At 36.8% G+C, this 16,388-nt stretch overlaps 1 protein-coding gene across 4 annotated transcripts in view; it reads left to right on the forward strand.

The window, feature by feature from the left end:
- Nucleotides 1-14,255: 14,255 nt before the first annotated feature.
- Nucleotides 14,256-16,388, forward strand: part of OPRM1 (opioid receptor, mu 1) — a 54,359-nt gene continuing 52,226 nt past the window's right edge. For 3 of the 4 annotated variants that reach the window (XM_004673945.2, XM_012721550.1, XM_012721555.1), the window contains exon 1: nt 14,256-14,921. In XM_004673945.2, coding sequence (XP_004674002.1) covers nt 14,629-14,921 — 293 coding nt within the window. In that variant the 5' untranslated portion in view covers nt 14,256-14,628. The remainder of the gene's footprint in view (nt 14,922-16,388) is intronic. The other variant, XR_001145172.1, reaches the window with a different exon arrangement.

Here is a 16,388-nt window from a genome sequence, read left to right on the forward strand (position 1 = left end):
GTATTTAGCAGTTTCCACCCAAATGTGCCTCATGGGGCCCTTCATCCTTACCGAACACAATGAAGTTTGACCTTATTTTAACTTTACAGATGAGGAAACTAAGGTCCATGGAAGTTAGACATTTTCCCTAAGGATCTGCAAGTGAGAATCACACCACAGTCTATGTTCAGCTTATCCCACTGCAAAACCAGCACCCCCCAAGGCACAGCCCTGTGGACAACAGCGGAGAGGCATGGCTCGTACTTCGGGCAGGAGCCCAGACTGCCGAGTACAGCACCTACGTCCACTCCAGATGAACTCTGAAAGTGGGCAAGTTCTTTCTTTCACTCTTCAATTTTTTTCAGCTACAAATTGGGGATGATAATAATGCTTACTTCATAGGACATTTATGACAATTAAATTAGTTTAAACAGACCCGGAGGCCAGCTCCAACAATGGGGGTGACAGAGGTTCCTGTAGGAAATGATGGCATCGGTGAGGGTAAATGAGGGACACAAACACCAAACACTCGTGCAGGTGCAGGTGTCCTCTGGTGACAGTCTCAGCAGGTCTTTTTTATTTTATATTTGCAAGCTGTGGGATTACATCAGCATATGCATTGAATTTAAAAAAAAAAACACACTATCACATTTTCCTAAGAACAGTTTGAAGTCTTCTGATCTTTGGGAAAGTCTATAACACTTATCATTTTTTAAGGAAAACACTGCTAACAAGCAAAATGTTATTACTATTATTATTTTTTTGTGGCTGGGCTAACAATTTACTAATGATAAAGCAGGCAGATTAATTCACATACTTATAACTAACATTTCTATTTATATTATAATAAAAGGTTAGCAAAACAAAAGGAAAGCTTCTTTTATTGTTCATTACTAAGGATCCTCATTTTTATTAAAGCATCCTTTAAAAAGTTTAAAACAAGGCAGGGTAAGGAATGAAAAAGTTTACTGTACTCAGTTCTAACATTAAGAGAGATAGGAGATTTGAAGGCCGAACAACAAAGCCTGAAGCTTTTTGGTTCCCAAAGTTTTTTTCCTCTGGAGCTTAATTTAGTGTGCACATCTGGAAGCTAGTGGAATGAGGGAGTTTGAATTATTGGTTTGGACAGGAACATGTTATCACAGTATGTTTTTAGCACTGTTTAATTTTGCTGTATTAACTTTACAGTAATAGCCAATTGCTTTTATTAGAACAACCAAATGTAAAATCAATTTTTACTTTATCAAATGCATCCAAACGCAAAAATGCTTGCAAATACAGGAGTGGCCGAAACAAAACACAGAGATCCAGTAGGAGCCATCTTCGGGCCCCTGACTTTTCAGGGGCACCCCCTCAGATCCAGACTTTGTTAGACTGTATGAGATGTTTGGCCTGCACCAGAACCACACACTTCAGGAAACAGTACCCACTAATATATTGTCTTCTCTTAAGAATAGTGTTTCTGTTTGTGAAGGTCACCCATTTAATAGCATCCTCGGGGACTTGAATGAGCACGGATGTTTCACAATCACATTATCCTAAATGTTTGGTCTTGTATCTGAACACTTTTGATCTCATAGCAGAACATTGACATGTAAAATTTTCATTGCAAAATCCTGACAAGCTTGTCTTCGTTCTATTGTGGCATGCCTATTTTTTCTTGTTCAAGCTTTCCTACTCCACCCTCCAGAAAGGTTGTTTGTCTCCCCACAATAAGAAGGTGGTGACAAATCCATCTGCAGCAAAGCTGAGCTGCCTTCCACCATCACCTAGAGATTTCTTCACAGAGCTCAGGGGAGTGTGACCCGTCACAATATTATAAGATTGCCCTGAGTGCATTCGAAACCTCACTGGGGAAAGAGAAAGCAATGAGGATAAAACTGCTGAGCCAGGCAGGCTTCTCCCTTCAATATGTAATAATGACTTTGCCTCTATAATTGTCCCTTTCTCCTGTGAGCGAGAGAATTCAGTCAAGTAAATGGGCTGAAACTGGCTGCTCTAGGAAGACAGAAAAGCACTTGTCTTTTTTATAATTGCAGCCCTTATTCTTGTGGCTGTTACCGGCAATGAATGTCATTCTGTGAGAAGGGCCAGCACTTACCTCCCATCAACATAGAAGCTTATATCCTCTCAGACTGTGGCAGAGAAATAGCATTCTTGGGTACATTACCACACAGCAAGTTCCAGGGGAGAGAGGGCTGATGTGTTCTGTTGTACAATATTTTCTTCCACTGAATTTTCTGGAAGATCAAGAGTAAGGGCTACTTGACACTCCTGTTTTGAGTATTATGGATTCTGCCTTGTCTTGTGATGGCAAAGCAGGCAACGGAAGGACAGAAAACACGAAAAGAGTAATTAAGAATTTTGAAAGCTAAATGGTGGGACGTGTGTGTGTGCACGAGACCGTGTGTGTTTATCCTGAGACGTTATGGAGGAAAGGTTACTATGTCAAACTACAGGTTAGTGGAAATCATTTCAGAGCTCCTGTGGTTACCCTTAATCTCATTATACTTTTGGAGGCTTGGAAAACCCAGGTAAATCTATGACTCATGGCTATAGGAAGAAAATAAATGGAAAAATTCAGCATGATAGGAGAGAGAAAAGAGAAGCCAACAAGATGAGAAGTTTCCCAAAAGTGTTGTTTGTCCATGTAAGATCAAGTAACCCACACATGTGTACTTGGCTATGAGCATGTTTACCTATGTACAGACACACTTGCTCACATACACAAATGGACACACACTTGAAATTCAAATAGTATGAATTGAAATAATACATATGTGTCAGTTATTTGAAGGTTTACACGAAAAAAATAAAACTGCATTCTGGCCACAACCTTTGTAATTTATATCAGTTTTTAAATAAGATAAAATATACAGGGCCCTCCCTAGTGGCACAATGGGTTAGGTTGCAGCACTGCAAGCTAGCAGTAGCCACCTCAGTGTGAGCTCGATCCCCAGCTCTGGAGGTGATTCACATGGCGCGGCAGAACTCTCCTGTCTTGCCTGCTGCTCCCCCCATCAGTGTACCTTGTGATCTGACTGTTCTGCTCCCACTCTGTCTCTGGTGAACCCTCTCACTGCCCCTGCACCTCTGGCCTGTACCCCAGTTCTGTTTGCATAAATACATCCTAAAAAAGATACAATAGAGCATTAGCCACATGCAAAACAAAGTATCACTATCTCAATCCAAACTATCACTATCTCACACCAAACACACAAAATTATTCAAAATGAATTAAAGGGGTAGATGTAAAAGCTGAGATCATAAAATGCATCTAGAAAACATAAATGGCCTTTGACACAAGCTTCAATGATGTCTTTGAAACTCAACTACACTAGGAAGGGAAACAAAAGCAAAAACGAATAAATGGGGCCACATAAAACTAAAAAGCTTATGGATAGTGGAAAAAAAATAACTATCACTAAAATAAAGACACCAAACTGAATGGGGTAAAATAATACATCTCACAAGGAAGTGCTATCTAAGATCTACAAAGAATCCATTCAATTCAACAAAAAGGAAGAAAATAATCCAATCAAAAATGGGCAGAAAAGCTAATTAATTAGATATATAGCCACAGAAGATTTCCAAATGGCCAACAGGCACATCAGAAAATGTTTACTGCTGCCTATAATCAGGGAAATGCAAATTAAGATCACAGTCATCTACCAACTCATATGCAAGAAAATGCCCCATTGTAAAGAAATTGCAGAAACTGAAAGTATTGGTACAATTGGGAGAAAAGGGAACTTCTTTGATGAGAATGTAGACTGGCTTAGCACCTGTGGAAAAAAATATAAATATTTTCAAATTATTAAAAATTGAACTATCCAAAAAATGCAGAACTAATACAAAAGAGATATATGTGTTCCTTTGGTTACTGCAGCACTATTTATCAACCAAGTTATGGAAACAACCTAAGTGCCTAAGACAGAGAATTAGATTAAGAATATTTGTGCATGTGTGTACAAGAGAATGTATGTATACAAATGGAACATTACTCAGCCATAACAATGTGAAATTTTGCCATCTGCAACAGCCTGTGGAACAGGAGGGAATTACACTGTAAAACAAGTCAGAAAGAGAAACGCAAATGCCGAATGATTTCATTCATGTGGAATACGAATAAAACAAAAAAAGAAACCAAACCAAACCAAAATAAATCCTCAAAATCTGAGAACAGAACTGAGGCTATGAGGTATTTGGTAGAGCGTAAGGAGCAGGGATGTACACAATTATGGTGTAGGCTTACTGGTGTTTTGGTGGGGCAACATACATGAAGAAGTATCAACCTATTCTTTTAAAATACATGTAGTGCAGTGTTTGTTTCACAGAGTAAAACATACATAGTGTTGTCAATCACCACTGCATAACCTCAACTGAAATTAACCATAAATTAATATAAAATAAAAGAGCAGGTCATATCTCATCGCAAAACTGCTTAAAGAATGCTTGGTGTTCCTATCAAAACTGGTAGTGTGCCTGAGAGAACTTTTTCTACCTTGCTTGATTGCAGGCAGAGCCTTATAAACATGCAGAGAGCTATAAAAATCTGTGGTAAGTGACCAGCCTCACAGGACATGACTATGTGACATATATGCTTTTATGGCATGGTACTCACCAAGTAAGTGAGTAAAAGATGCATTACTTACGTGTTTTCTAGACTATAGTGCTTTTCTCTGAAGTACAAATGCAATGAAGGCAAATGCAATGAAAAGTTGACCATCAGAAAGGGTGCCAGACCCTCCCTGGTGGCACAACAGGTTAGGACACAGCACTGCAAGGTAGCTGCAGCTACTTCAGTGCGAGTTCTATTCCTGGCCCCGGAGGTGACCCATATGGCTCAACAGCCCTCTCCTGTCTTGCCCACTGCTCCTCACTCTGTCTCTGGTGAAGCTTCTCACTGCCTCTGCACCTATGGCCTGTATCCCAGCACTGTATAAATAAATCTTAGAAAAAAAAAAAAGAAGAGGAAATTATAATAGCTTAATTGTGATGGTCGTCTTTCAATGTATATGTGTGGAATTTTTATGTTGTGCACCTAAAACCAAAGTAAGGTTGTGTGTCAATTATGCTTTAATAAAAATAGTAATTGTTTAATTTTCCATTTGAATTGTAGGTGTATTATTTCAGATTTTTTTTTCTTTTAAAAAAAAAAAAAACCTTTGTCAGCTGTTGGGCTAGAGAACAAATTGGGCCCATTTATTTATTTATTTCCCAGATGGAGTACTAATACAGATGGTACTATTAAATTATGTTCCAACAATGTTTTCCGAGAGTGGGATTTCAAATCCAATATGAAAAAATGTTTATTCAAACCTAAAAAGAGTGATACTTTGAAAGTGAAGGTGAAACAACCTTATCCACAGAACTAACACAATACTGGAACTATAATGAAATAATTGACTGAACACTTATTTTCCTTATAGTGAAGTCTCCAATTTCAAGAACACAGATAAGGGACAGAAGTAATTGCATATTCAGCTCTTATGTGATGCAACCAACACCACAATACTAATGGAACTGAGCCTTAACAATAATTTCTTCAACAGAAGACATACTATGTACTATATAATAACAATAGGACACGCTGGAATATTTATAAAGAGGGTTTGGATAATACAAATAGCCTAAAATAAGAGTCAACAAAAATAAACATTTGCCTTCTAATTGCTATCATCATGGATATTTTCCATAAACTGAATTATTAACAATTGTTACAGCTCACACAGGAGCAGTAGATAGATCATCAATCTGTGTTCTCTATAATCCATGGGTACATTCCAATTACTTCCCCCAAGGAAATTTGGGGTAAATTTAGACTGAAAATGCACACTTGCAGAGCACCTATCATTGACAGAATAAGGTACTTTGTTACCCCCAGAATCCTTCTTAGGAATCCCTCCAAAGAAGTAGGTTCCCAATGAAGTCACATCTTAATAGAAAAACCCAGCCTATAGTCTGGGATTCAAAGAGAATTTTAATCACTTTGGCAGTATATTTCGATCAGTTTAAAACTTTTTTTTTTTAAATCCTATTGATCTTCAAGAATGTTCAAAAATAAAAATAGGTCCATGAAATGAAAAGTTTTCCAAAAAGAAGTGAGATGAATGAATTTTGTTTTTGTTTTGTTTTTTGAGATGAGTGAATTTGTCAGTAATATTTGTTGCTTTCCATCCTTCATCATTCAGGCTACAGAAAGGAAAGTAAGTTTTCAAATGGGTGTTACACTTGAGCCCCAAACACTGTAATTCTTTTTTGTCAGTCACTAATCCAGAGAAAACAAAAGCAATAATGAGAGTTACATAAGGAGAATCATCCAGATACAACCAGGACACTTTCAAAAAATAAAGCTTGAAATTCTTAAGGATCATTGAGAGGCAGCCAGAGCATTTAATTTAAATTTCTAGTATAAGTGTATGTGCAAGAGAATAAAATAGTTTGAGAAATTCTATCAGTAACCTTATTCTAGAGCTTAAAATAACTATAGCATATTGGCAAAGCTTATGGAAATTACTTATTTATTCACCCAACAAGTTTTTATTGAGTCCCTAGTTCATGCTAGAAAAAAAAAATCCCTTGTCTTTATGGAATTCATATTGAAGACTAGGAAAAGAAACTACACCAGTAATATATTTTTCCAAGTGATTGGAAAGCCTGGTGCTGTCAAATAAAATAAAACAGCAGTGCTCTATCAGTTATCTAGCATCACAAAATCGTGGCTTTCAAACATATTATATTCTGATTACTCTGCTCCCTGTGTCTAGAATGTATCTAAGCTTGGAGGCTTTCCACTTTCTTGGCAATCAGTTGCTACAAAAATGTTTACTGGAAGTCTGATATATTCCACCACACTGCCAGTTTCCATTGTCAAAAGGGAACAAAGGTATCTACAGTCAGTCAACAAATATTTATTAAATCCTTCTGTGTGTAGAGAAGAAAATGAGTGGAATACAAAGACAAGAAGGAATAGGGCAAGTACAAGGAACTATGGTCTGTTTAGTGTTCATGAAAAGTAGAGTGTAAATATTTGTAATGCAAGTATGGAAAGATAAAGATGGAGAGGGTTTGTCCTGAAGGATTATATACTGATAAGGGATTCAACTTTATCCTATACATTCTCGGGAACAAATGAACATGATTGGCAACAGCAACATCAGATTTCTATTTCTAGCAAGTCATTTTGGCAATAATAGATAGAATAAATGGGTAGAGGAGAGGGTAGATCAGCTAAGAGTTTCCTGTATCACTCTACAGGAAACAGAGGGATTTGAAAGGAAGCATCTGCAATCACAGTAATTGAATGGGGGGGGGGCACAACCCATGATTTCACTGAACAAACATTTATGTCATCTTAACACATGACATGGGCTCTTAAAAGTGCCTATATTATTAACAAATTCATTTAATATCCATAAAAGTCTTTTGGAGGAGGTACGATTTATGACCCAATTTTATAGATGATAAAAGGCCAATAGCAAGTTGAGTAAATTGTCTATGCCCATGCTGCTTGTCTGTGGTTAAAATAGGATGTTACTAAGAAAATGGGGCGCAAGAATTTAAGCTTCTAATTCAGTACAGCAGGGGGCTCAACCGGAAATGCTAAAGATGATGGCCAGGCTCTGGGAGACCCTGAGGCCAGTGATGTGATTAAGAGAAATATGTTTAGGTAGGAAGGTGAGAGTACTCTGGATAATTGCATTTCCAGTAGCTGTGAGTTGTTCAAGTGAAAATATCTTACAAACTCATGGATCCTAGAAGCAGAAGCATCAGATAAAGTTCAGGACTAGAGAATGTAGATTGGGTCTATCAACATCAATGTTAAATTCAATAGTTATTTGAGCTGACTAAGAATGAGTGTGTTAAGGGGGTTAACAGTGAGAATGATGATCCACCTCAGCATTTAAGGAGCAAGCAAAGGAAGAAAGAATCATTAAGTAAACAAAAGGAATTGTCAGAATGGGGGACTGATCAGAAATAAAGCTGTGGAGAGAGAGAATAAGTGTCAGGACGAGGGAGCAAATGAACATCATTAGGCTGACATTATGAAAGCCCTTAATGTCCTCTGAAATGAAGGCTGAATTTTAGTATGTGAAGGAATAAATGAGTCTATAAGAAAAGCAAAATTGAGGGCAGGGCTGGCATTAGAGACAAAAACATGAATAACATGACATTTTTAATGAAAATGGAAGCACCATTTTCACTTGGTGTAAACGCCAAAGTAAGTGGATCTATTGTACATCAGCAGATGTGTAATGGTTTGAAAGCAGAATTTAAGTGCTAGAAAAATCCTGGCACCATTGATTTTGCTGTGAACTGTGGAGCAAGGAAACAGGGAGGGGAGAAAATGGGGAAATAAATCAAGAGAAGAAAACAGTAGTGTATGGGCGGCAAATTTAGTAGGTTAATAGAAGTTGGTCGATGTGTCTGCTTATCTATCTATCTATCTATCTATCTATCTACCTACCTACCTACCTACCTATTTCTGTTGCATCATTAGAAGCAGTGCTACAAAGGATCAATTTACTCCAGGAGTGATTTCAGGATGATGTATGTAATACTGGTGCACATGCTCATCAGTTGACTGGAAGCAAAAACAGGAAATACAAGACTCAGAAGCAGTGGTTCTGAAAATGCTATCCATGGCTCTGCTGGGGTCTCCAAGACTCCATCAATGGAAACTTTAAGATAAAATTATTTTTAACACAATTCTAGAAAATTACATGACTTCCTCAGTGTTTTGAAATTTGTGTCCGTGGTACAATATACATGGTAGGTAAGACTATTAGCACCAGGGAGGGAAACAGACTACACCTCAAGGCTGTGACCCCAAAATGCTAGTAGTCATGGTGGTCTACATAGCAAAACAAACAAACAAGTCTCCTTTTCAAAATGGGACTGACAAACCAGGCAGAAGATGACCCGTGCTTTGGTGGAAAGAGTGGTAACACATCTGAAGAGGAATGAAACTTACCTATCAATCATATACAGTGTTATAAAACAATGTTGCCCCAATAAAAAATGTTCCAATTAAAAATGGCCCTGATGGATCAATAGAAAATATTGATTTCATTAAAACTTGTTTGTGGCCTCAGACATCTGTATGATAAAATAGACTCTGTCACAGCCAAAATAGGAGGGATGTCACAAGAAAAAGCACTTTTGAGTTTGTTTTAGTTGGGAACTGTACTGAACTGCTTTTTCTTTGCAATATTGTTTTTACTTTACTTTTCAAATTGACTGAAAGGTGAACTACATTAACTCAGAGTTGTGTTGTTGGCAGATATTTCTCTGAGAAGGAAGTTCTTTTACTTGAAGGAGTCTCTCACTTCAAGGAAAAATGAAAATATGCATTACCAGTGATAAAATTCAATCTTTCTAGCAAAATTAGAAATTGGAAAGCTTTTTTTCTCATTGAAAGATTGACTGAATCCCAATATTTAAAGAAAATTTGTGTTATATATAACCCCTATATATATCTAGAGATAGAGAAAGAATGAAATGTTTCAGCATTTGGGTTGTTTTTTGCTTTTTTAAAGATTTATTTATTTATGCATACAGAACTGGGGTACATGCCAAAGGGGTAAGGATGGTGAGAGGATTCACCAGAGACAGAGTGGGGAGCAGAACAGACAGCTTTACACTGCTGAGGGGAGCAGCAGACGGGCCAGAAGAGATCTGCTGTGTCATGTGGGTCACCTCCAAAAAGCCAATACTTTTCCAAATGATCAATGTATGACATTACAAAATCATCCATGGATAATGCATTTATTGACAAATGAGTTAGACCAATAGATTTAATAAACAATATAAAATATTCTGATAATAATGTTACTTTCCACATTCCAAAAATTAAGAACATTAACACAATTAAATTTGAATCAAGTACTAAGGAAATTATTTCCAATTATCTATAAAGGCTACTGAAGTATTCCTTTCCAACCATGTATTTGTGTAAAGACATATTTTTTCATATACTTCAAGTGAACATATTGAAATTGATTTAATACAGAAACAGATATGAGAATCCAACTCTTCTTCTAAACTAGACATTAAAAATATTTGTGTGATATAGATGCTACTCTTGTATTTTCTTGCTTTGAAAAATATAGTTTTACAAAAATGGCAAAAATCTGTAAATGACTTGCTGCAGATGGATTAAACCAACATTTTAAAAATAAAACACGAAACTTAAACACAGCTTTTGTCACTACATATTCATGGGAATTCTTTCAAAATGAAACCTCTCTTTTTAAAGAAAGCAATACTTGTACTCTTTTAAGATAGCTTATGAGATTTATTGTGAGGAGAAAGCATACAGAAACAAATGTTTTTTGAATCCTCAATAATTTTTCAATGTATAAGGAATCTTGACACATTAAAGTCAGGAGACTGTTCATCTAAATATAAAGTGGTAAGAGACATTTCTAGAATAATGGTGGCATCTACAACTGAAATGGGAGAGCAAAATTCAAACAATTGAGGTTCCAGATTTAAAAAAAAAAAAGATATTTGGACCAAAACTCTCTACTTGGATAAATTATTTAAGCAAGTTAAGTTGAACCATGGATAGACCAGTTTCTGGATTATAAAAGAATCTAGTCTTTTTGTGTTAAATGTGTTATAGTACATTATCCCCAATATTTCTTCCTGCTTACCTACAGGTCATATACAACAAGATTTAAAAAGGCCCAGGATAATGTCATTCATACATAAGAAATCTTGTAAAACACCTTTGAAGTTGACTTCCATATTTTTATTTTACAGAAGAGGAAGCAAAATTTCAGGAAGCATGAGCGATTTACCTAAGGAGCAATAGGTGAAGATCAGAGGTTGGGGTTGGGCTGCTTTTTTATTAAGTGTCTACAGATTCCACCTTCATTGTCCCAGAAGTCACCCTCTTAGATTTATCAGGTTGAGGTAGTTGTGAGTTTTTTTCTTTCCTTTTTGTTTTATTTTTACCATATAAGTAAAAAACACATGTTCCATTTCATTGGACATTCAACAATACAATAAACATGGATAATATTGTATCCTCATTAGTTATACATATTTAGATGTTAGATAACAAAAAACATCTGTAAACAAATAGCTGAAATGCTCTTCCAATGAAACCTGGGATGTCCCCTTTTGTCCTGAACTTCAAACCACAGTAATGGCTTTATACAGAATGTTGAGATCTATATTCCTCATTAATAGCTGTTAATCACATACTCCATTAAGAACTACTCTCAAAAAAAATCAGGACTAAGCTATTAAAATAAATTTTGAATGATGGCAATTATATGAATTACTAAAGCCAGTGTATTCTGAAATTCAAGTAACAGGAGTGACTTGCATTGACTAGCTTCCTTCCCAGCTATGACTAAAAACACATCTTTTACTGAATTTTTATGAAAATGTCAGATTTGGTAACAAACTTAAATCTTGACTGACATAGTGTATTGAAAATGAAAAAATCTTGGCAAAGCAAGAAATAGCAGCAAGGCAGATATTCCTATTAAACAGTTAACATGGGATGGCTCAAGGAAATGAAAGGTTAAAGGACTAGAACCATGTTATATAAAATAATTAAGTTTAATAAAATAGTTATTTGCTTAAATTCTCTTTCGCAAGAAACTCAGATTTGAGACCACCCTGATTGGAAATGTACATGAGGAAAAGGGAAAGACCTCCCACCAGGTAACTAAGTTATACAGAAGCTGGAGTTTGATCTCCTTGACCTTTTTTAAAATTTATGTACTTGTTGTATTAATTTGTTTGCTATGATCAGTTTTCTCTGTGTTCCTGAAGCCAATTTTAAGATATTTGAAAGGGAAATTCCATTTTTTCCTACAATTTCCAAAATTTCATGTAGAATGGATGGGAGATACTTAGACACAGATGTTAGTACAATGCTATCCAGAAACTCTAGATTAAAAATGCAATAACTAACTCCAAAGACCTCATCTTCTAATATCATAAACTGGGGGTTAGGATTTATATATATGAATCTGGGAGAGATACATTTATGAAACTTAAGCTATGTTTAATTAAATTAGATAATGTGTGTACATATATATATATGTGTGTGTGTGTGTATGTATATATATATATAAATTTACACACATATATATATTCACATATAAGAGAGCAAGAAAGGAGTCCACTGCATATTAATTATTGTATTAGGGAGTGGCCCTGACATCAAGAAACATCTTGCAGAGCATATAAAGGAGGACAACAAAGTATATAAAGCAGGAAGCAGGCTTACAAAAGATGACAGAATCATCATTTCCAAACTGTCTTCTTGGATTTGCATCACAAAGTTTATCTAGCAGATATTATTTAATTTTTTAAAATATATTTTTAAAGCAGTTAAACTTATAGGAAAACCATGATTTATCAGATATAAGAAGCAAGGTGCTGTGGTCAAAAGCATTTGTATCTATCCTTTTAACCTCCATTACTTGTATAAAATAGATCTTTAATGAACTTGCACTGAGCTGACTTCGGTCATGTTTAAGGAATCTGCCAACACTAAACCTAAGTTGAGTCAAATGAGCTAAGTACTTTATAAGTAAAAAAGCAAGTGAGACCCTCCAATTGCTGTGCTATTAGAAAGAGAAAATTGATAATTTTGCTAAGTGTGTACCAGGCCAGCCTCTGTGTTTGTCTGGAGTTGTACCATAAGAAGAGATAGATAAACTGTCATGTAACTAGAAAAGAGATAAAGCTTCTAAAAAGACTCAAAACTAAAGCTGGAGGAAGCTAAATTGAATTTATAAAAGAGATTGTCAGCTATTTTCAAATATATGAAGTATACTAATGAGTTATTTATCAAAGGACAACGATAGCATTGCATATATCCTATAATCTTGCTAGCAGAGATAAAGATTTTATTAGTTTTCTTTTTTATTTTATGGGAAACTATCAGCCAGTGAGGTTAAGTAACATATTCAAGCTATTGCAACTAAAAAGTCTAAGATTCACAGAATGACCTGACTCTAAGACCAGGATGTACACTCTACTTGGCTTTCACAACCATGATGCTGAGACTTATAGATCCTGTGAGCCCTCAAGAAACTAAATGGCAGAGAGGGTTCAGGTCAATTTGAATGAAATGATACATTAGTTCACAGGAGACTATTTGGTGCAATATTTCTATTAGTCTCTATTATAGCTCTGTAACACTGTATTCTGAAATTATACCCTTAATGTGAAAGAATAAAAATACACTGAACATTATAAAATAACCTGGATTAATAGAGTTGACCTATGAATTCCCTGTTTACAAGATAAAAGACTAAAAATAGTATTAGGATTAAATGTTCCTGCCAAGCTCCTCCCCCATTTCTATCCCTTTCTACAAACAATTGAGGAAAATTTGACACCAATGTTTATTTAAAAAATATATAAGGACATTCAAATGTACACAAGTACAGAAATGAGAAAGACTTTGGAATTAGTGTTAACTTTACCAAGAAAAGCCTTAGCCCTGGTTGATTTACCAAGTTTACAAGTTTATGGGCTTTGAAGTGGGGTATCAAATTTTTGAATGATAAAATAATGAAAATACATCAATACTCCTTAAGGGTCTTGTTTGTGCCTCTCCAGTTAGGGATGCCTACATAGAACCTTCTGGAATTTCTATGCTAAAAAACAGTCTGACATAATGCAAATGTTCTTTGGTTTTGACAACCATTCTACTGAGAAGTACATGTCCATAAAGAAAGTCTGAAGTTAAAATGGTAACTAATAATTCCAATGAGATCTATGAGGTTTAAGTAGAGAACATTATCTCCCACTGATTTTTCCTTTATGCCACTAGCCCCTGATTCAGGTAACCAGTTCTTAAGCCTCTAGCCCAGCAGGATAAAAATCATATGCAAATAGAGCCTCTAGTCTAGGGGAAATCAAGGAAGTACAGAATGAAAAAGTCTCTTCTCCATAAAACTTTGCTTTCTATTTCTTTTTCAGAGAAAGGTCACTCTCGTTTCAGATACATGTGGAGGGTTGGAAATTCACGAAAATTTATTCCTTTTTCCAGGACAGACTAAAGATAACTGTGTCCCATGCCCAAGAGATTGCTGTGCAGGATAGGGGTGAAAGAGCTGACCCCAGATGTGTCAGAGTTGTCAGAGTTACATAAGGGCAAAGTCTTTCCTGTTACATTACACAGAGAAAATGGGACCAGAAAAATTGTGCTAACTCCCTTATGCTTTACTGCTGCAAGAAACTAACTCCATCTTACTCCACACCTCTCCAACTCCTTTTCCTGCCCCGCCCCTCCCTTGCAGAGAGGAGTGCCGACTGGGGAGACCACTCCATTGGATCGCTTTGCGCATCCACCCCTTCTCTCTCCTCCCTCCCCTGCAGCCTCCTTTGGAGCACACCCTCCCTATTCCCCCCCCCCCCCACCCTGAGGCGTGGAGCTGGGTAGCGTCTGTACTCCTAAGGTGGTTGGGGGCTACAAGCAAAGGATAATTTCAGATGCTCAGCTCTCCCCCTTTCCCAACGCTTCTCTTTGGCTCCGCTAGGGCTGGTTTCTGTAAGAAAGAGCTGAAGCTGTGGCAGCAGCTAGAAGCGGCTGAGGCAGCGTGGAACCTGAAAAGTCCCTTTGCTCGCAGTTAGCTCCCGACGTGGTCCCAGCCGGCCGTCAGCACCATGGATAGCAGCTTCGGTCCTTTGAACACCAGCAATTGCACTGATCCCTTCAAACACTCTTCAAGTTGCTCCCCAGCACCTAGTCCTGGTTCCTGGGTCAACTTCTCCCACTTAGATGGCAACCAGTCCGACCCATGCGATCCGAACAGCACCGAGCTGGGCGGGAGCGACAGCCGGTGCCCTCCGACAGGCAGTCCTTCCATGATCACGGCTGTCACCATTATGGCCCTCTACTCCATCGTCTGCGTGGTGGGTCTCTTTGGAAACTTCCTGGTCATGTTTGTGATTTTCAGGTAAGTAAGTCACCTGGCTCTGAGCAGAGAGTTCTGAGGCTAGTAGGGGCATAAGGGGACACTAGACAGCATCTTTGGCGGGAGGATATGATGAAGGTGGTGAACAGAGGATTGTGGGGGCAGCGTGGATAGAGCAATTGCTGTTAAAATGCAAAAGTTTACTCTCCCCCGCCCCCACACACTGGAAAAGAAAGAACCCAAAATTTCAGGAACAGAGAAGTTGTTTTGGTAAAAGATATAAAAGCTCTGTCATCAATATGCTATAAATCTGAGCTTGATTGCACTGAGCCAAATAGACAGATTTTGTGAATAATGGAAGAGGAATTCTAGATAGTTTACCCTGATCCCAACTTGGGATTCAGTCTTGAAAGGGGTTTGAGTCTCCTCAGTTTTTTTTAAGATATGAATCTTGGCAACTTTGCTAGTCATACTTGGCTTATCAGAGCCACACCCTCACTTCCCCTGTCATGATAGACTGTACCCCACTCTTCCTCTCATTCTGAGGCTGCACACAATGAGGAAGTTTTCCTAATGTCTGTCCACATTAAATGGTGGTGCTTTGTTTGTAGTAAACATGATAGTTGTGTTGCCAAGCTCAGCTTGCTTTTCATAGCCATGGCTCTGCCAGGGAAGTCACCCCAACTATTACTAAAATAGGAGAAGAGATAAGGTGGATCAGGAGAACTCAGGTCAAGACTCTTCAAATGACCCCTAAAGTTGGAAATAAGTGAACAAAAGTTGCAGAATTCTGTATTTTAAGCTAGTCTATAGAAAATTCTAATGGCTGTGCCAGGGATGAGGGTTAAAAATGTCTTTCCTAGTGAAATGATTTCAAAAGTGTCTGTGGCTCACTCTCTTTACTCAGATGCTCCCAATTTATTTGGCAACAAATATGAAAGCTTTCAATATTAATTTAGGCTAATGTACATCTTGCTATTGTTGATGTGCACATTCAAATCCTCTGTGTTGGTATGGAATATAACATATTCACTTGTGTTTAAATAGATGAATATTTTAAAATAACTCCTAATATTTTTAGGTATTTTTTCTACTGTGTTATAAGTATTCACCAAGCATGAAAATTTTCATATTTAGTTATAATATTTTCTTCATCTATTCAGCAAATATTTCCAATTTCTATTAAGTTCTTTAATCATTTAACAACAATTTCCCCATTATGCTTTTATGATCTAGTCACTGTAAATTGTCATCAATTCTTTCTATTTTATGTCTGATTTCTTCAACTAATGATTGTTAGAGTAAAACTAATTTACCTGGTCTTTTGATGAGAAATGAAAGATATATAGTGTCTCTGAGAAAAGAGCACCATCTATTGAGAAGAATGCTAACAGCAGAAGGGAAAATGCAGGAAGAAGATCAATGGAAAATTTTATTTTTCAAAACATTTGCTTTATGTAATCAAGAACAAAGATTTATATCAAAGACAAAATCAAATTCCATTTAACA

This window comes from Condylura cristata, unplaced genomic scaffold (genome assembly GCF_000260355.1).
Source record: "Condylura cristata isolate star-nosed mole 26May11 unplaced genomic scaffold, ConCri1.0 scaffold00001, whole genome shotgun sequence".
NCBI lineage: Eukaryota > Metazoa > Chordata > Mammalia > Eulipotyphla > Talpidae > Condylura > Condylura cristata.